The 20,283-nt window shown below is 45.5% G+C and overlaps 1 protein-coding gene across 1 annotated transcript in view; it reads left to right on the top strand.

The window, feature by feature from the left end:
- The window catches only part of LOC144172446 (unconventional myosin-Id-like), a 109,251-nt gene that overhangs the window by 50,930 nt on the left and 38,038 nt on the right, over positions 1-20,283 (top strand). The window contains exons 2-7 of the mRNA XM_077701146.1: positions 2,706-2,914; positions 7,172-7,265; positions 9,477-9,642; positions 10,640-10,789; positions 12,442-12,561; positions 17,056-17,253. Coding sequence (XP_077557272.1) covers positions 2,706-2,914; positions 7,172-7,265; positions 9,477-9,642; positions 10,640-10,789; positions 12,442-12,561; positions 17,056-17,253 — 937 coding nt within the window. The remainder of the gene's footprint in view (positions 1-2,705; positions 2,915-7,171; positions 7,266-9,476; positions 9,643-10,639; positions 10,790-12,441; positions 12,562-17,055; positions 17,254-20,283) is intronic.

The raw sequence follows: 20,283 nt of genomic DNA, 5'->3' as shown, positions 1-20,283 counted from the left end.
TTACCGCTCGCACACTCACGCCCGCGCCAAATGAATGAGTTGTGCGTTTTGCAGGACTGGCGCATATGTTACATGCAATATCCGCCCTCAAAATAAAGCTTTTTTATCTGTGATCACGCACCGTGTTTGCGGTTTTTCACGTTGTTTGACAGCAGTTTCATACAGCTGCGCTCTAAAGAATTGTATACGCATGTTTCTCGATAGCCCGGTGGACGGACAGTTTAAATCTGGAGGGAGTAGAAGGCGTATTGAATGCGATATAAGCCGCAAGTCTGCCTTGCTGAGTAATTAAACTCTTTTGGAAAATTACTAAATCCGCGTTCAACTTATTTAAAGGCGTTAAACGAAGCACGGACAATGTTTGTCTCTTGTTGGGTTGGGGTTCTGCTAGGGCGCAGAAATCGCTGCTTTTTTTTTTTTTTTTTTTTAGGGGGGGGGGGGGGGGGGGCGGGTAGTGAATCAGAAGCTGTGAACTTCGTTGTTGCAAGCTGAATACCACAAAAAAAAAAAAAAAAAAGTCGGGGAAAGTTGCATTCACGCTCAAGACTTGAATGGTGAAGCTGTTGTAGGTGAACACTGCCGGATGCATGGTTAAGTTTCAGCATCATTGTCGGCCGCTTTTCTGATTGAGGCGAAAAGCAAAAACGCCCGTGTGTGTACGGGATTTCGGCGCAAGTTCAAGATCCCCAGGTGGTCAAAATTAATCGGGAGCCCTCCACTACGGCGCGCCTCATCGCCTGCGTTGCATCGGCGCGTTAAACTCTACGATCAATCAATCAATTCAGCATCATTGTTTATATTTGCGTTGTTGAGGTGCTAGTAATCGTCGCCATATATATCGAAGAGGTCGTCGTCGTCTTCGCGGCGAGTGGTGGATGCGAAGTGATCCTCAGCCTTGTAGACTTTTACCAGCTCAACTGACGAAGCTTGCACTAAGTCACGCAAGGCTTTACCATAGCGAAGCTGCAGGATTTAATTTATAATAGAGCACTGAAGGACACGTCACCACGCATTTGAACAAGTTTGGAATTGTTTATTTACATGTTCCGTCGTTGCTTGGCACTGTGCTAGTATAGTAGCTACCATACTAGTCACCGTCAGGGATTTATATACCCACCCCAACACCCCAAGAAGGATTTCGACCCCCCCCCCCCCCAAAAAAAAAAAAAAAAGATTCCACAGCCACGAGCACCCTGCCCAGGAATTTATACACCCCCCCCCCCCCCCTTTCCCCAAAAATCGAAATTGTGGATAAACCGGGCCCTGATCATCTTACCCATCGAAATTGTCTTCCTCATGCTAAGCATTGCATGCGCGATACCGCTTGACGACAGCGCTTGAGTTTTCTTTTCCTTTTTTTTTTTTTTGCTAAAGCCACTGCGTGAGCTGTGGACTCGGCGGCCGCCGCGAGGCACGCGCTCACGAGCGCTCCGCGTTTTCTTGGTATTTTTCCTGCAACGGCGAACTTACGGCCCGTAACAACAGCTCCGCTGTTGAAAAAAGAGTAGGGGGAAGTTAATGAGATATTAACAACTACTTTCCTGATCACTTTCTCACACACGGACAGGTTTTCTTTCTGTTCAAACAATGATTGAATTGGAAATGAATCCCCGAGCATGGAAGATGTTTACTTGGATGAGACACCCTTGCTTTTGATGCGTTATATGCCTCATAAACGTTCCTCCCATTGTTTCGCATTGCCACAGGCACTGTTAGCATTCAATTGCGGGTTAATCTAAAATTGCATATTCAAGAAAACGAGTTACTGCGGATCAAAAATGAGTTCTGAAAGAAGCCGCGCGCCTTCACGCTCAAATATGTGCCTATTCGCCATTGTCCGCAAAGTTTCACCTGAGCGGATTGTTTCCATGGCACTCACAGTGAATATAGGTGTGAACTGGGGGGCACCGTATCAGACCCGTTCTACTTTGAACTCGCTGTAGTCTAGTGCAACAAGAGAACACAACAACAACAACAACAAAAAACACGAATTTCCTTGCTTGTTTTCTTGGTTACTGCCATGTAAACACATGCAATAAACTCAAACGAGCTTGTATGTATGTACCGTATTTTCGCGCGTATAACCCGCGCCAAAAATTCGAAATTTCTGTGGCAACGTAGGGGTGCCAGTAATACACGGGATTTTTCCTTTAGTGTAGCTTCACGGCGATGCGGGTTGTGCGGTGAAGCTGCATTGCACGTTGTGCCGTGAAAATGACTGTACAACAGTGAGGACTGTGGCTCAAGGGGTAGCTCTTGCGAGAGCAGTAACACTGACTGAATTGTGACTTTCGCCTTGCAGTCAGTGTATTCTACTTGGTAAATATACGCTTTTTCTGTCTACATAGTATGTGACGTGTTGCTTTGGTGCAGGCTTTCCTGTATGAAATGTGCGGGCACTACGCGAGGATTTTTTTTTTCAGGCGGGCTGAAAGGGGGGGGGGGGGCGAATTATATACATGGCTGGGTTATACGCGCGAAAAAATACGGTACGTTTCTGTAGGTGGCCCAAGAAGGATCTGTCCCGGGCCCGTTAAAGAACGGAATTGCGCAGCAACGTTGTTAGTACGTGCCGTCAATGTTGGTGCAACGAGCAATCGCTGCGTGTCGGGGATCGACTAAGGCCCGCTTTTTACCGGGTCTTAATTCCCAGCGATGTGAGCGCTGGCGAGTGCGTAACGCCCGAATCTTCCCTGTGCGTGCAGGTTCAATGGCGGCCGCGTGTACACGTACATCGGCGAGGTGTGCGTGTCGGTCAACCCGTACCGGACGCTCAACATCTACGGGCCCGAGCAGGTGGCCGACTACCGGGGCCGCGAGATCTTCGAGCGGCCGCCGCACGTGTTCGCCATCGCCGACGCCGCCTACAAGGAGATGAAGCGCAAGTCGCGCGACACCTGCATCGTCATCTCCGGTGGGTGTAACGTCTATGTGCTGCTTCGCCTTCCGCCGTCACCGCTGACGTACGGGCGCTGACAGCGGAGAGCGTGAGAGGAACGGTGTTTCTCTTTGGTGCGAAAGCTGTATCGCATATTGCCACGACCTTGAGCCGCCCGAGCGCAGGTTTGGCAGGTGTACGTCACGTCATGTGATCCGCTGCGGAGAGGCGTCTCTGCTGCGTTCGCACGGAGCCTCACCGTTCAGGTTTAACGGCTGCTTCGCCGGCGCTTGGTCGCTCAGTTTCCCTTTAAATGGCTCGCTGGCACCGGAGTGCAAGTGTTGAAGGCGTGCTAACTTTCGTTGAATGCTGTGTGCTTACTCTTCGCAAAACCAAGCCAAACAGACCTTTCGCTCATAACTTGGTTTGTAAGTGTTAAAACTGACCCACTTTATAACAACCGTGGCACTGACGCACTGCCAATCCACTGTGACAAAATAGCCGGAGTGAAGAAATACAGTATTTAAGTGACAAAGAAAAAAAACTATGGTTTCATACATAGCGTGCAGTCCAGTTGAAGCTATGGAAGTATTCCACAGCAAAAACTTGACAAATAAACGTGGCTCGGTGGTATGGAGTGCGCGCTGTGGAATAGAAACTGTTTGAAGGACCAAGGTTCGAAACAGAGCTCAGGATTTTTCGGATAACAATTTCTTTAAACAAGTTAGAAGGCAGGAAAGAACATAAATGCAGCAAAATAATGCTGTCTGCATGACTAAAGGGAAAAGCAGAAGTGAAGTGGGAAAACCAGACTTATATCGTCTGCTTATATTTCAGGCGCATTCATATCCAAGCTCCGCTAGGACCTGTGGCATCTCTTAGTTTCTCTTGTGACAGGTACTGCAAGAAAAATGCATATTCCACCAATAACCATATGTAACTTAGTCTGTTCAGATAATAGTAACAATATCCTAATTATAATAGCTGTGTTCAGTTATTGCAATTTCATTGCTTTGAGGAGAGAGAGAGAAAAAAAAAACTTTATTCGCCCAGAAGTAGAGAGCTTGGACTCTCTTTGAAGCGTTAGTCAGCCAGAAGATCTTAGTCCCTGGCGGCTTCTTCGGCCATCTGGACAAGGCGTAGCTGCGTTAGAGGATCAGAGCTGCGCAGCAGGGTTTCCCAGTGCTCTAGCTGTTTGATATCTATGGGGGGTAGAGGGGTCTTGCTCCGTGGTTTTCTTTGGCATTTCCACATAATGTGTGTGAGGTCTGCGCGGTGGCCGCAGTGTTTGCACTTATCCGAGAAGGTCTCTGGATGGAAGTGACTATAGGCCAGCGGGTTCAGGTAGGTATTGGTTTGAAGTTGCCTCCATGCTTTGGCCTGCGCAGCGTTGAGTGTGTGGTGGGCGGCTGGAAATTCGCACCTGCTGTGTTTGTAGTAATTTGTTATCTCTTTGTACTAGTTGACGCTGTCGAATTTCTCTGAGTGCTCTGTTGCCACTGCGGGGGGGGGGGGGGGTTAACTGCTGCTCGGGTGACGATCTTGCAAGCAGCTGTGTGGGCTTGTTCGTTGCCCTGTAACCCTTCGTGTGCAGGAGTCTATATAAGTTTCGTTGACCGGTAATTTGGTGCTCGCAGCTGTTGAAGCATTCTTGCGGCGACTTGGGATATCCGCCCTTTGCTGTAGCTACGTATGGCTGTCTTCGAGTCGCTGATTATGTATCTGGCTTGTGTTGCGGTGATCGCAAGAGTGATAGCTGCTTGTTCTGAAGATGTAGTATTCTTTGTGAGAACTGTCGCCGAGGAGAGCGTTTGTCCTTTGTGGTCCACTACCACCACAGCCATGCCTTTGCTGTCGGGATAGCCCACTGCGTCTACAAATACTGTTTCGGGGTTGTTGCCGTATTGTTTTGTGAGAGCTTGTGCTCTTGCCATTCTCCTGGCCTTATTATATGTCGGATCCATGTTTAAGGGTAGTGGAGTTGTGCGTATAAGCTCTCGTAGCGTGGTGGGTACGTCAACTTCTTCGGCTTGTGTCGATCCATAGGGAATGCAAAGTTCTTTTAGAATTTGTCTCCCTGTAGGAGTTTTGGAGAGCCTTTCAAATTGTGAGATTTGCTGCGCCTCTATCAGCTCGTCGATGCTGTTGTGAAGGCCCAAAGCATCGAACCTGTCGTTTGGGGTTGACATTGGCAGTCCAATAGCTCGTTTATATGCCCTTTTAATCATACTGTTGATTTTTTCTTTTTCCCCCTTCTTGAGATTAAGGTAAGGGGTGACGTAGATTATCCGGCTGATGATGAAAGCCTGGACGAGTTTTATGATGCTTTCTTCTTTGATCCCCCCTTTTCGGTTGGTTATGTGAGAGATAAGGCGGATGGATGGTCTGTGTAGTTTGCTTATCCAATGCCTTTATGATTTCCGTGTTACTTCCTGTGGCGTGGATATTTAAACCCAGGATTCGAATTGAGTTTACAGTAGGTATGGTTCTTCCTGCGTGATGCAGCTCAATCTGGGGATCATCAGTGGGCATTGAACGTTGCGTACGATGTGCAGGGCGGAGGATAAGTAGTGCTGACTTCTCCGTGGAGCAGGTCAGACCCTTAGGAGAGATGAATGCGTTTATCGTATCTACGGCGAGTTGTAGTCGTTCTTGTATTTCTCCGTCACTGCCTTTATTCGTCCAGAGCAGGATATCATCAGCATAAAAACTGAATTTCAGGTCATTTATCCCCTCTAGTTTCTTGGGTAGATCCAGTAGAGCCACGTTGAATAGGTAGGGAGATAACACTGAGCCTTGTGGCGTTCCTCTGCTGCCGAGGTTGATATTTTCGCTTTGGATGCAACCAAGACTGAGTGTGGCTGTCCTGTCACTTAGAAAGTTGCTGATATGGTGATAGGTTCGTGTTCCTACCCCTATCTTTTCGAGACTCTGGAGAATAGCTTCGTTCTTCACGGAACCAAATGCTTTGGCTAGATCTAACCCAAGTATAACTCTGGTGTCCAGAGGGGAACTGCCGTGCCCCTCGAGAATCTGCTTCTTCAATCTAAGCATGGTGTCTAGAGTGGAGAGCTTTTCTCTGAAACCCACCATGGTGAAGGGGTACAGATCTTTTTCTTCCATGTATCGATAGAGTCTGAGTACGACGTGTTCCAGAAGCTTTCCTAGGCATGACGTGAGGGATATCGGACTAAGATTTTCCAGATTTAGTTTCTTTCCTGGTTTTGAGATTAGTTTTATTGTGGCTGCCTTCCACTGCCTTGGTATGTTGCCACTTTCCCAGCATTTGTTGAAGTATTTTGTCAGCACCTCCACTGAGGTGCCGTCTAAATTTCGGATCATTTTATTTGTGATTCCATCTGGTCCAGGTGCAGAGTTAACTCGTAGGGTTTGTTTTGAGCAGCCTTGCGTCCTACTTTTCCTGTTGCAGAAAGTGCCAAGCACAAGGTTGGAGTTGTGATTAATGACTGTGATTAATGACTGTGATCACTGGCTATGATCAGTGGCTGTGATTACTGGCTGTTATTACTGCTTTTCTGAAAGAAGAAAGCACAAAAACACCCGCGTGCCGTGATTTTGGCATGGCTTATCAATCAGTTATGTGAACATGCAAAACCTCAATATGTATTTCTTTGTTTGCCCCCATCAAGGAAGCAACAATGCTATCGCACACATCATGTTCATTTCTAACAGCCTCAGATCAGACCAAAATTGATCCAGTGCACTCAACTACTTTGCTAGATAAATGTTTATCTAGCTATGCTTTATAGGCTAAAAAAAATCGAAATTTAAAAAAGAAATATTTTGCTTTTAAATTGGACTCTCCTAGTCTTTCCATAATTTGAGTGCAGTTGGATCACAATAATTTGCTTTGAAGGAGGGCTAATGATGCAATTTTGAGAAATATCGCATTACAAATTTGTTCGAATGTAGTAGCAAATTTAGCATTCACAAACACGAACGCTGACCAACAGCCAAGACCTCGTTTATTGCACTATGCAATCAAAAGGAAAAGGTGGACTGATGCCAGTTTCACATCGCATCACTTTCCCACTAATTTTTTTCCCCATTATATTGTCTGGTACAATAAACAAGGTCTTGTCTGTTGGTCAGCGCTCATGTCTGTGAATTCCTCCCTACGTCCCCGTCACTCTGCTGGCTTTCATCAAAATATGCAACAGAACAAACTAGCCCAAGTTCGAACCTTAAATTCAAATGGGGCCTCATCAACTATCAGTTTTGCATGGTCCTCCTGTGAAGCTCAGTGGAAACCTTTAACGTGAACGCCTGCAGGGGAGAGTGGCTCGGGGAAGACGGAGGCGTCCAAGATCGTCATGAGGTACATCGCGGCCATCACAAATGTCACCGGCCAGCAGGAGATTGAGAGGTGAGCAGGAGAGGGTGTGCCCCTCATGTCTTTCACATGACCAGCAGCCAATGCTGCCACAATGGTTGTCGGTTGGTTTACGTAGGGGGATGTAATTCACGTTGAAAACAGAAGGGCAGTTTTCTTTTAAGCGATAAGCTCTGCTTGGTTTTGTAAATGCTCATCGAGACGACTTCACCTTCTTTTAAATGGCCCATGCAGACAAAGCACAAGTTAGGTTCATTCGAAAGATTGCCTCGTTAGAATCATACTGACACCACTTTTAACATATACTTGGCTTAATAAGCTATATAATTAGGGAAAAGGGGAATGGCCATGCGACCCACTAGCTCATTTCCCGCAGCAGAACCTATGATGTCATATGCCCAGCTGGGCCATTGGCTGAGGCCGGCAAAAGCAAACTCAAATCAGGCAAATAAGCCTGCCGAATGAGTTGTTTGCGCTTACATTTAGGGCACATTATTTTTATAGCAATAAGAATGGCGGGACAAACAGAGGAAGCTACGAAAGTACACGAAAACACAGAAGTACCGATGCGCATTGCTCTTGGTACTGCGCGCAATATGCTGTTTTAGGTGCATAGCATTGCGGCTGTTTGGGGGTTGTCTCAGACGACCCTGGCCGATTGGCGTAAGTGACGGTGTCTTACGTGACCATATTTTTTGAGTGAACACCATGTTTCACAAAACGATTTTTTTTGTACCTTAAAAACAAGGTACAAATAGGGTGAAAAACAAAGCAAAGGCAGCAAATGGCCCGCCGCAGTATGGTGGTGCCACCTAAGATGACTAACGGTAAACAAGACTCCGAAAAAGCTTGAAGACCTGTTCTTGTAACGTCATTGTAGACGTCACGGAAACACACGATTTGATGGGAAAATCAAAATTTTAACTTAAATTGAGTAATTTCTTAGTGAATAAAGCATTGTTTGCTGCCGGACAAGCGCTGGGGGCACTATAAAGCACGGAATCTTCGAATAAAATAAACTTGTATTTTGTCTGCATGGCCCCTTTAAGGGGAGCACACAATCAGTGAGTTTAAAAACATTGATTTCGATTAATGAGGTGAGTTGTAGTTTTTTTTTGCAGGGAGGGGGGGGGGATCATCCTCCCCTCTAAAATTTGTTCCAGTTTGTTTATAGTGTTGGCTTGCCCTACATTTTATACTTTGACAAAACCTTCAGTGTAAGAAAACACTGCACAGCCATTGGCTGTGTTAGTTTGCACAAGTTGGTGCAACTTAAAGGGACAGACAACCAATTTTTGTCTAGTATATGTTCGCTATCCCAAATGAAAGGGCATCACTTCAAACACCTTAATCCGAAACAGTTCTGCTGATAGCGCCCTACAACTTTTTAAATCGGAATTTTTAGATCTACGAGCCGTATGTGTTCTCTCGAAAAATAATGCTGGCAACCATGTCATACCGTAGCGCGGCAACATATTTTTGTCTGTATGCGAAATGAAAAACGATATTTAAAAACTTGTCCCCAGCTACAAAAAGTGTGAATCACAGGCTTTCTTATTCCTTTATGTGTTTTTTTTTAATTGAACAGTCTATTTTGCACGGATGCACCATCTGTTGAGACAGACGATAGGTAGAACCTGGCTTCATGTTGTGGAGGTCGGAAGTTCGATTCTCCCCGGCCGGACATTTTTTTTTAAGCTGTTGTTGGCATATTTAGAAACTGAAATGAAATATTTTGGCAGAACAAATGCCCCTGACTCAGCCAGTCTCGTCAAAACTCCTTCACTGGGTCTGTTTACTGAACGCTGCCGTTGATTTCGGGCATGGTGGCTCAGTTAGCCACACTGAGAGGAACCCAGCGGTGGCAGGCGACGTGTCTTGAAAATTTTCAAAATAATGCTTAAAAATACAATTGAAACTTATACAAAGAGTTGTGTTAAAAGGTTTTCAATAGCTAAATAAATGTTTCAGCAGCTGTAGTAGCTGCTAGGTTTGCAGGTCACGTGACAGGGACACATATTGTAGTGTCAACTTTCGACAGTACGAACCGCTACCCTTCTGATTTCAGAAAGTTTGCTGCAAATCAAGCTTATTTCCGCCACTTTGTTTATAAATTGCTTGTGGTTACCGGGCTATATAAAATGCTGGCTTTCATATGAGCTAGAGAACATGCACGCGACAAAAATCGGTTGTCCGTCCCTTTAAGCCCGAGCTGACATGTGTCCAATTGGCCTGGCCTCGCAGGGTGAAGAACATCCTCCTGCAGTCCAACTGCATCCTCGAGGCATTCGGCAACGCCAAGACGAACCGCAACGACAACTCCAGCCGGTTTGGCAAGTACATGGACATCAACTTCGACTTCAAGGGAGAGCCGCTGGGAGGCCACATCAACAACTACCTTCTCGAGAAGGTGATGCTTCATGACCGCATGCGTCTCGGACGCTCCTAGGTTGCAGGCATAGGCTGCGCACTATGAGATATCTGAAAGCCTCGTAATGTGGAGAATGCGTTTGGTTACTATGGCTGGTCGCTGCGATATGAGTGTCAGCCGTCCGAAAGTTTTGCCATCCCTTGTCAGTACTAAAATGCCTGAGATCTGTCTATTCCCAGTTAATAAGGCGTCAAGTACACCAGACATGCTCTTTGTAGATTGGGGCGCTTGTATGCAGCAAATTACTGGCGACATCCTAATGACAAAATGATGTCCAGTCAAACCTTGTCATAACTAAGTTGTATTTGGACAGTAATTTAGTTCGTTATATTTGATATGTTGTAACAGTAGCGCTCAAAATCAGTTCAAAACCAATCGGTAATCTGGTTCCCGCAAAAATCCTTGATACAAAAACTTTATTTTAATCTTCGGTGAACCTACTATAAACTACGTAACCCTCATCTTTATCCTTGTGGCATTTCAAGCTCAATGAACCGGAACATGAAACGGGAAATTGCAACAGAACAATGTTCATTTCACAAAACAGACCTGCGTTCTTATTTTTCCGATGAAAGATGTGATCTCTGTTCGTTATTTGTTCGTTATATCCGATAGTGCACACAGCTCTCACAGTTTCACTTTCGTTATAAAAGAATAAGTGTTATTGACATGAAGCGTGACCAACCAAAGTTCATATTTAGTTTGCTATGACTGACAACTTGCTATATCAGTGTTCGTTATAATGAGGTTCAACTGTGACTTGTTTTTGGCATTGTCTGAAACCTTGTCGATGTCCACCAGTGAGAAATGCTGTCTGTTGGGGGCAGTCTCCATGTAACGTGTTGGAAAGTGCAGCTTGGAAGTTGGGAATTAAACCTCTGGCCAGGAGGAGCTTCAGCCCATGTTTGCTTCAAGTGCGCTCTGGTGAAAGTGCAACGAGTGAGTGTGTCTGTTGTGCCTATGATTCCTGGTGCAGTCGCGGGTGATCTACCAGCAGGATGGTGAGCGCAACTTCCACGCCTTCTACGAGCTGCTGTACGGGGCGCCAGACTCGCAGCTCTCCTCGTACGGGCTCAAGCACGATCCACAGATGTACTTCTACACCAAGCAAGGGGGAGCACCCAAGGTGAGGACCCTTTTTTTTTCTTTCTAATCACGTGCAGTAAAAGTGTCGCGTATGTACGGGATTATAGGAATATGGAATCATGACTCCGAGCGTGACGCATCGCCTTGTTCCTAATACCCCTGCTACACAGGCATTTGAAACGACACTCGAGACAATCGGCCTTCGAAATTTCATGTCATTCTAACTGAAAGAAGTTGCAGTGATAGACACGACGATTCCCAAACGTGGTTGGAAGCTTCCACGTTCACCAGCCATGTTTTGCTGTCCCGAATGCTGCCCACTTTCGTCTGACGAAAAAAAAAAATTTCTTTCAAAGTCAAATTGGGCCATAAAAACACTATTGTAAAAATACCATTGCGAAATTGATTATAGTATGGTGGAAATAAAATCGCTCTTTATTTCCATCATGTCAGACCAACTAGCCCGTCAGAATGCTTTGATGATTATAGTAATCGTATTTACTGACTATAGTATGATGGAAATAAAATCACTCTTTATTTCCATCATGTCAGACCAACTAGCCCGTCAGAATGCTTTGATGATTATAGTAATCGCAAATACGAGTGAATTTTACCAAATCATAATTACTAAATAAAGGTCAATTATGTCCTCCATAAGCCAGTTATTTTTTTCTTTTTGGTGCTGTTGGTGTCGAGAGTACAGACTTAACTTGCAATCATAGCCTGAGTGAAGAAAATTAAAACAAGGAAAAAAGTTTTAAATTGCTTTTGCAAGTCTGTGTTTAGCATTAAAGGGACAGACAACCGATTTTTTTCGCATATATGTTCTCTAGCTCATATGAAAGCCAGCGTTTTATATAGCCCGGTAACTACAAGCAATTTTTAAACAAACTGGCGGAAATAATTTTAATTTGGCAGCAAACTTCCTGAAATCGAAAGGGTGGCGGTTCGTAGTGTCGAAACTTGACACTACAATATGTGTCCCTGTCACGTGACCTGCAAACCTACTAGCTACTATAACTGCTGAAACGTTGATTTACGTATTGAAAACCTTTTAACACAAGTATTTGTACAAGCTTAAATAGCATATGTATTTCTAAACATTACTTTGAAAATTCTAAAGACGCCAAATACGCCAACGGCAGCTTAAACATAAAAAAAAAAAAAAAAACGTCGCGCCCGGGGAGAATCGAACTTCCCGCCTCCACAACGTGAAGCCAGATTCTACCTATCGTCTATCCCAACAGATGGCGCATTCGTGCAAAATAGACCCTTGCATTTAAAAAAACACATAAAGGAACAGGAAAGCCTGCGATTCAAACTTTTTTAGCTGGGAACAAGTTTTTAAATATCGTTTTTTATTTCGCATACAAACGTATGTTGCCGAGCTACTCTATGTCATGGTTGCCAGCATTAGTTTTGGGAGGGACACATACGGCTCGTAGATCAAAAAATTCTATTTAAAAAGTTCTAGAGTGTTATCAGCAAAACCGTTTCTCGTCAGGGTGCTTTAAGTGATGCCCTTTCATTTGGGATAGAGAATATATACTTGACAAAAATCGGTTGTCTGTCCCTTTAAATATTTTTCTAATTGTGGCTTGCAGAAACTATGCCTGGGAGTATGATTGTTGGCATTCCCTTTTTTGCATTAAAGGTAGCAACATGGAGTGACCATGCTTGTCTTTCTGGCAGGTGGAGACTATCAACGACCGGGCTGACTTCAAGCAGGTCTGCTCGGCACTCAAGCTGCTCGGGTTCACACAGGCACAGTGTGACTGCCTCTGGAAAATCGTGGCTGCCATCATTCACCTGGTAAGACGACGCTGTTATGGCAGCACAAGGATTGGTGCTTAAAGTGACTGGCTGAGGATTTGCTCGGGACTGGAGTTCTTGGGACATTGGGAACTGTGAAAGGAATATGTTCATACCTGCCAACTCTCCGGAATTGTCCGGAAAACTCCCAAATTTTGACCACATCTCCCGATTGTACGAATGCTATCTCAAGTCTCCCGAAAAGTGGCCGCCCCAGCAGAGAGGTCGCTTTTTTTAAACACGGGCGTATGCGAGTTCTTTCTGCTGCGACAGTTGCGAAGCTGCGGAAGAGCCCTTGCCACTGTAATTCTAGTTCATTGTATCCGTACCGTAGAGCACCGATAAGCATTTTTTTAGGTGCCATATTAAGATGTGCAAGACAAAGTCCAATGATATTGCCAAAAACGGATGAACCCAAGACGCAACTAGCGTTGATGGGGAAGTGAAATTTGGTAGAATGCAAAGGTGATGTGGCAGCTACTTGCCATTCCACGCAGCAATGCTGAATGTGGAGGGGTCTTTAGCACCACAAGAGTTCTTATAATCATTGAAGACTCTATCACGATTAAGAAGACAAGAACCGAATTTCGGTTGTCGCTTTCCAAGAAAACTGACCGCGACTTCCTTACGGTAAAGTGCCTCCAAACTGGACATTATTTTCACCAGATGTATCCTGACAAGTTTTTGCAGCTTGCAAAAACCGCGAATGTCGCGAATGCCAGGTTTCTCACAAGTTAAAGGGGCACTGACACAAAAATTTTGCATCTTGTTTTTTTTGTTGCGATGAGTAGCTAGTGACCTACTTATAACCTGTAGAAACCTCATTTGCTTCAGCGTGCGACGGTTGTTTAATTAGAGGTATTTTCAATGCGGCCAGTCGCAGTTTCGGTTTCAGCGAGTGCCGCGAAACGATGGATTTTGTGGATTTTATGTGAACAAAGCTGACCACGTGACCGTCGGAGGGATATCACAGAGCAGAGCCGCCGTAGCACTGTCGAATCCGCATCGACGGCAGTTTCTGCGAATGCCCCCACGTACTGATCTCGTAAGGCGCTTAATTAAAAAGCGAACGTGGATGTGACGCAGGCGCTGCGAGTGCAAATGCTACCGCGGCTAAAGAACGACGTGCGACGCTCGAGACGGTGAGTGGCAAGACGCGCGCTGGGAGCAGCCGGCCGGTCTGCCTACAGGTCCGCCTACAGATGTGTTCGGCTCAGCACTGTGGCAGATATTCGAGTGCCGCTCTCGTAAGCGGTGCAGATGACAATTTTTAATGCAATCCGCCATCGCATCATTAACTCCTTTCTCATGTAAGCCACCATGGTCGGGACTTGGGGACAATTTCGTTCAGCGGTAACAAGCTATCACTCGAGCTACCTGCGCCGGCCTGGGCCACTTCGCGGCCGTGGCCGCCGCCTGCACAGCGACCGTGCGGCTAGCTAAGTGAGCTTTTCGTGCCTCCGGCGCGTTTTCGCATCCAATGGTAATAAACAGTAATAGAAACAGAGTGCCTGAGATCGCTGTACAACTTTGGTCGCGGCCAGCTGCTCGATTAGCTGACGAAATCACGGCGCCTCCGCCGCCAACGATCGGGTCGTTCGTTCTCGAGAGCAGAAGCTCCGCCCTCCGGCCCTCCGATTGGAGCGGCGAGCCGGGCGAGCCGGCGAAAAACGCCGGTAGTGCGGAAGCGGCAAACACAAACTCGTGACGTGTTTGGATGTTGTTTATTTACAATTGCGCGTGGTCCTCTGCCGGCTGCTCGGTTGCGTTTCGCACACTTCAAAATTGATTTTAAATATGTTCTAGGCTGTATTCGCCGCTGATATTTTGCAGATGATGTATATGTGTTCCCACCAATCTATCTCCGAAGTTATCTCGCCTTCAAAATTTTGTGTCAGTGCCCCTTTAAGAAGTTTGCCGCTCTCTACTTCAAGAACCAGGAATAGAGTTTTTCATGATACAAGAACTAAAATACAAACCCTTGAAACTCCCCCCTCACACCCGTCAGTTTCCCGAATTTCAGTTGACCAATGTTTTGTAGTCAACGCGTTCTTAAGTTTTTAGCTGAGGTAAAGTTTCTGCAGCTCTTGTCATATGTGTAATCATGCCAGACCCTATACACCAGCCATCTCCATTGTCTTTTGTTTTGCATCACTTTTACTTTTACTCACATGTTTTAGTGTTTACGGTCTCATCAACCATTAAATAACTCCTTCTCTGGCACTCTTTGCCCTTGTTGGCCTTGCGCCATTAAGCACAAACCATCATCATCATCATCAGTTTCCCCAATTTTCACGGTGCCAGGCTGGAAGGTCTCTATGTCACCTAATTAGTGTACAACATGTAAAATTGCAGCCGGCGGGTTAGCTTTTACTTCTATTGTCGTGCAGTACACCCAAGATAAGGCACATGTTGGGAGACTGAACACGGTGTGATCAGCGTTCAACTGTCTTTTTTTGCTTTCTGCTTTGTCTTTTTGTGCTGAACAGCCGTATGCAGTGCGCTGTTTTAGGTTGACGGCCCACTCGTTACTGGCCCAAAAATTTTGCGACCATGTGAGCCTTGTTCCCCACCAGTTTGATCAACTTAGCATATGTGTCTGTGCAGAGATACTACTCGAAGTGCTGCTTAAATGTGCAGGAAGTTGTTATTCAGAGGATAGAAGTTTTAGTGCTTGTTATGTATTGTCTTCAGCTTATCATGCTGCTCTCTCCAAGGAGCAGACGCAAACTTTATTCGTGCTGGAATATCTACCATGCCACAGTTGCCACACTGAAGCAAACTAACAGCTTTCTGCTGAAAGGCGCAGTTGTGTAGCTCGACCATCACTCCATGGGGAAACTGTGCTGCAGGATGTAGGGGGCGTTGGAGGAGCAAACTGCTGTAGCGTGAAAACACTGCCAAAGAGCAACTTCACAAAATGGTAGAGCCGTAAAACAGGCAACAATATTTAAGATTATTTGGCTAGGCATGTGTACGTAATGCCAGCTTGTGTATCTGTGATAAAGAAGTTTCAACCTCCTCCTGAAAAAAAAAAATGTAGTCTGCATTTTTAAGTGTTCTGATGATCAAAACACGGTGAGCAAAAAATTTGATATGGGATTACTTAATTCTACCGGGCAGGACGTTTGGGAATATTTTATGGGCACTATGTAGAGCAGAACAAGCCTGGGCCCACTGAACCATAGAAACAAAAGACAAAGAATTGAATGAAACAAACAAATGAAGTCTCTACTGTAAACAAAGGTACACGTCACAAGTTGTGTTCAAGCCTTTTAGGGTTCAACGTTTCTGAAAGGGCGGCTTAACGAAACCTACATGCCATGGGTGTGACCATTTAATCATGCGCACGCACACTACGTTAAACGAAGTAGAAGTCCTGAGCCGAGGAGATGGAGCAATTAGTTATTGCAGTGGATCCCAGATATATTGAACTCGGATATTTTGAGGTATTGCTTATATCAGACTGTCCGAGCATCCCTTTTGATATCCCATTTAAAATAAAATCTTGGAAAGCTCTCAGTGATCTGCAGAGTTGGGCTTCTCAGATAAGCTTCAGATGGGGGTATCGTATATTTCAAATGAATTGTAGATCTATTGAAATATTTCGCGATCCCCTTGGAGTTCAATATATTCAGGTTTGATTGTACTTGCAAAATACACTTATGGAAGAGTAACACCAGTGCCACACGTACACGAAAAATGACATTAAGTGTTCAGGCCCTTAAGATATAGTGAATTACATTATTTGGGCAGACAGTGCTACATGCGAAGACGCAAAGTCATTAAATGTGTTAGGCATGATGGTGATAAGGACCAAAATGAGAAATGCACTCATATTTTAGAAGTTTTTAATGCAGAGTTTTTGATGTCTTTCAAGGCTTAGTGTTTTTTTGTGAAAGAAAACGTTATAGGAAAGTGTTTTCTAAAAAACGGTGTGAGCCGTTTCTAAAAGTGGCTTCAGCAGCTGCCATCGCCTGCCAGCGGCAGCCAAATCCGAAAAATTCAAAACGACAAGAGTAACATGATGTTTTGCCTTTTGCCGCTGTTTTAGTGAACTTTGTCTTCTTCAGAACTTCGCCACCCAGACTGCACAAAAGATTGTCTTATTTCGAAATTCACCTACGTTTCCGCGTCAACACTCCGGTGCTGAGAGTTTTGTTGGTTTCATTTGGTGCTCATCGCATTCGAGAGTAGGCAGATGTAAGGCGTTTTTGAAGGTGAATGAGTTGTGTGGAACTCCTTAAACCAAAAACGACATTAGAGGGGATGGCATTAGATTCTTGCGTGTCCCAGTGAATTAATGGCATTAAAACTTCAGGCATAAAGCACCCAATGTCATTTTTCGTGTACATGTGGCACGGGTATAACTGAGTGTTCACGAAAGTACATTGCAAGTTGTTGAAGAGTTCAGATCTTTTGCAAAGTGTTCTGTTGAGTGCTCCTTCCCCATGCAATGTTCTTTTTTTCTTTGGCTGCCTTTTTTCCGGCCAGGGAGAGGTGAGCTTTGTGGTGGCCGAGGACCAGGTGAAGACCAAGGGGAGCCTCCGGCAGCTGAGCCAGCTGCTGGGCGTGTCCGAGCAGCAGCTGAGCGAGGCGCTCTGCCACCGGGTCATCGCGGCCGGAGGTGAGGTCATGCAGAAGGGACACACCCTCACCGAAGCTGTCTACGGACGGGACGCCTTCGCCAAGGCAAGCAATCCACGGCCCTTTCAACCTTTCATGACTGTAACTTGAGCGCACAAAAAAAATGAGGACTGAACGAAAAAGACGCAACGACCAGCGCAGACTAACAACTGGATTTTTATTCGTCACTCACCACATATTACCCTCTTTGACAACACCCGCACATGATCAAATGTGTACCTATCACGTCACACACACAAACACAAGATAAGGACACCTTACACTTTACATTACCTCATGTCGTCTAACAACTTAATTTCCTTATCGGACTGGGCTACTGACGGTTGACTTATGCATGTTCCCTTTATTTCTGACATTTGCCAGGCTTCCACTATCTCTCTTGTCGTCGAGTAGATGCGTAAATATAAGGCTCCGAGAACATATGTCCAGCTTTAAAGGTCGGCCATACGTGCATTTGGCTGCGCATAGTGCGTAGTGCACAACAAAAAAGTGTGAGGCATTGCTTGACGAAACGACGATGGAGTTCCACCACTAAGATAGGACTACAAGAAAGATTGTGGAAGCCTGGCAAATGTCAGAAATAAAGGGAACATGCATAAGTCAACCGTCAGTAGCCCTGTCCGATAAGGAAATTAAGTTGTTAGACGACACGAGGTAATGTAAAGTTTAAGGTGTCTTTATCTTGTGTTTGTGTGTATGACATGATAGGTACACATTTGATCATGCATGGGTGTTGTCAGAGGGCATACCGTATTTGCACGATTATAACGTGCCACCGATTTTAACGCGCGGGTAGGTTTGCGCAGTAAAATTCGAAAAAAAAAAATAATAATTTGACGCCGGCTCTACCGCGTATATGTAAATGTCTTGACACCACGTATCTGGAAGAAGGAGATTTTATTTTACGCATGCAACTGTGGCAGCCAAAAGTAAATTGTGCTTCGTAAACTTGCTTATCCAGCTCCTGCAGCAAATAAAACTATAGCGGGGAACATCGAAGCTGTTTGCGATTTCAAGTGCCTTGAACTACATAGTTCTACGTGAGACGGGCTAATTGCAGTATAGTAGAAAAATGTTTAACAGCTGAGCAAGGGGTGTCATTCAGGAATTAGTGCGCTCCTTGTGTCTAAGGCAATGCTGCTGGCTGATTTTAAGCCTGTTTCGGTTTTGAGCCCGATAGTAATGCGCACACAAATTTTAAGGCTACTTTTTAGCAAAAGAAGGTGCGCCCTAGAATCGTACAAATACAGTATGTGTGGTGAAGGATGAATAAAAATCCACTTGTTAGTCTGCGCTGGTCTTCGTGCCTTTTTCGTTGAGTCATTTTTTGTGCACTCGAGTTACAGTCATGAATTGTCACCAACTCGCTCGTGTTTCGGTGTTATTGCTTTAAACCTTCTTTGCTCCCTCACTTGTATTCGGAGGCTGCTGCAGTTTAAGGAAGGATGCTGGGAATTGCGACAGTGGTGTGTAGGGTCTTTTATATGTCCCAGCCGCAGTGGCTGCCTTTCAAATAGAGGTGGAAGAATGAAAATGCCATTGTGTCGAATTGTCGGTGCACATTAAAGATGCCCAGATGGTGTAAATTAATTCAGAGCCCTCAACTGCAGTGCATCTCATGGCTCAGGTGTAGCTTAGCCACTTTAAAGGGACACTGAAGTGAATTTGTCAAGCTCCTGTTTTTGCTTGCACTGTGTAGACTGGCTCAAATTACCACACTTTTCATCGTTTTTCCGGTTGACAAATCGGTAATTATTTTACAAAGCGCGAAAGAAGAAAAACCACCATGCGCGGTTTGCGGCGGCCGCACAAACTAAGCTGTGACGTTGGGAGGAGGGGGCGCCGTGATTGGACGATGCCCAAGGTTAGCAATCAAACAAGTTTCGGTTTCGGTCTGTAAAACAACATGTTTGACATTCGATGGCGTCGTTGGATGGGCATTCTCAATATCCCAGTTATCGTAGTACCGCGCTTCTGCCATGTTGTCGGCTGTAAAATGCATAAGATAAGCCTCCCAGGACGGCTTGGAATCGTAGCATTCACTATCTGAGGCCTACACAGTGTATGAACGCCCTCCGCGTCCCCGCAGACGCTCAAATGCATGCGCTTTTCCCCCATATTTGGAGCTTGCCTCGCTCATGCCTGTATCGTAAAAAGCATGTTCGCACCAGGCCAAGGGTCTGTTTATTATGGCCTGTGCCCACTGCCCGCAAGCAGTCGGTGCTTATGGCAACAGCACGCCAACGAGAACTCGCTAGCGCGGCAGTGCCAGCCTGCGCGAGTTCTGTGGACTAGTTCGTGGAGCAATGAACGTTGCGGCCCAAAAAAAGGTGAACTCAGTATAGAAAACATCGGCGAAAAACAAAAAAGTGAACTCATAAAAAAAAAAAAAAGCATGTACCCGCGGCGACTCGAACTTGTGACTGGCAAAACACTTGCGATGACATACCTAGCACCCCAGACGACTAGGCCATAGGGCGCCGCTGGCGGCGATGGAAAAGATAAGGTATATAATGTATAACCAGTTTACACTTTTATTTAGTTTTAGTATTTTAAGCAGCTTAGGTGACTATTTGTTGTATTGCGCTCATGCAGTAAGCATCCCCCGAGTTTCCACAATAGCTCACATCTAGCAATTGCATTTCGTAGACGGGAAAGCGTTCGCAGATGCGTAGTCGTGCTGCTGACCGCTCTGCTTGTTCGCCCAGCGCAAAAAAGTGCTTCCCGCACCCTAGTTTTATGCTGCACGGTAAAAATATCAGTTGATTTTATTTCCTTAGTACCTATATTGACTTCGCTCACTCTTCTCCCCCTTCAAGATGCCTTATATTTTCCTACTGGCGTACCAGTCAGCGAAGCATCGCATGTGCGCTTGTGCAGCGCTTGTGTGAAGCGACCTTGACTTGGAGCTAGATACAGTGTACAAACTAACGAAGTAAATAAAGGCGCATTCTTCCATTCCCAAACGTGTTGTGGCTTAGTTTCAACTGATCGAGCGAATTACGACGACCCGTTGGCGGCCGGCGGACTAAACGGTGGGCCGACTGACTCGGTTGCGGAAGGTCGGCGAGCCGT

This window comes from Haemaphysalis longicornis, unplaced genomic scaffold (genome assembly GCF_048455015.1).
Source record: "Haemaphysalis longicornis isolate Haplotype H1 unplaced genomic scaffold, Haemaphysalis longicornis Haplotype H1 scaffold_207, whole genome shotgun sequence".
Classification (NCBI taxonomy): domain Eukaryota; kingdom Metazoa; phylum Arthropoda; class Arachnida; order Ixodida; family Ixodidae; genus Haemaphysalis; species Haemaphysalis longicornis.
The sequence above is the reverse complement of the archived record's forward strand: the minus strand, read 5'-3'. Positions and strand labels throughout refer to the sequence as shown.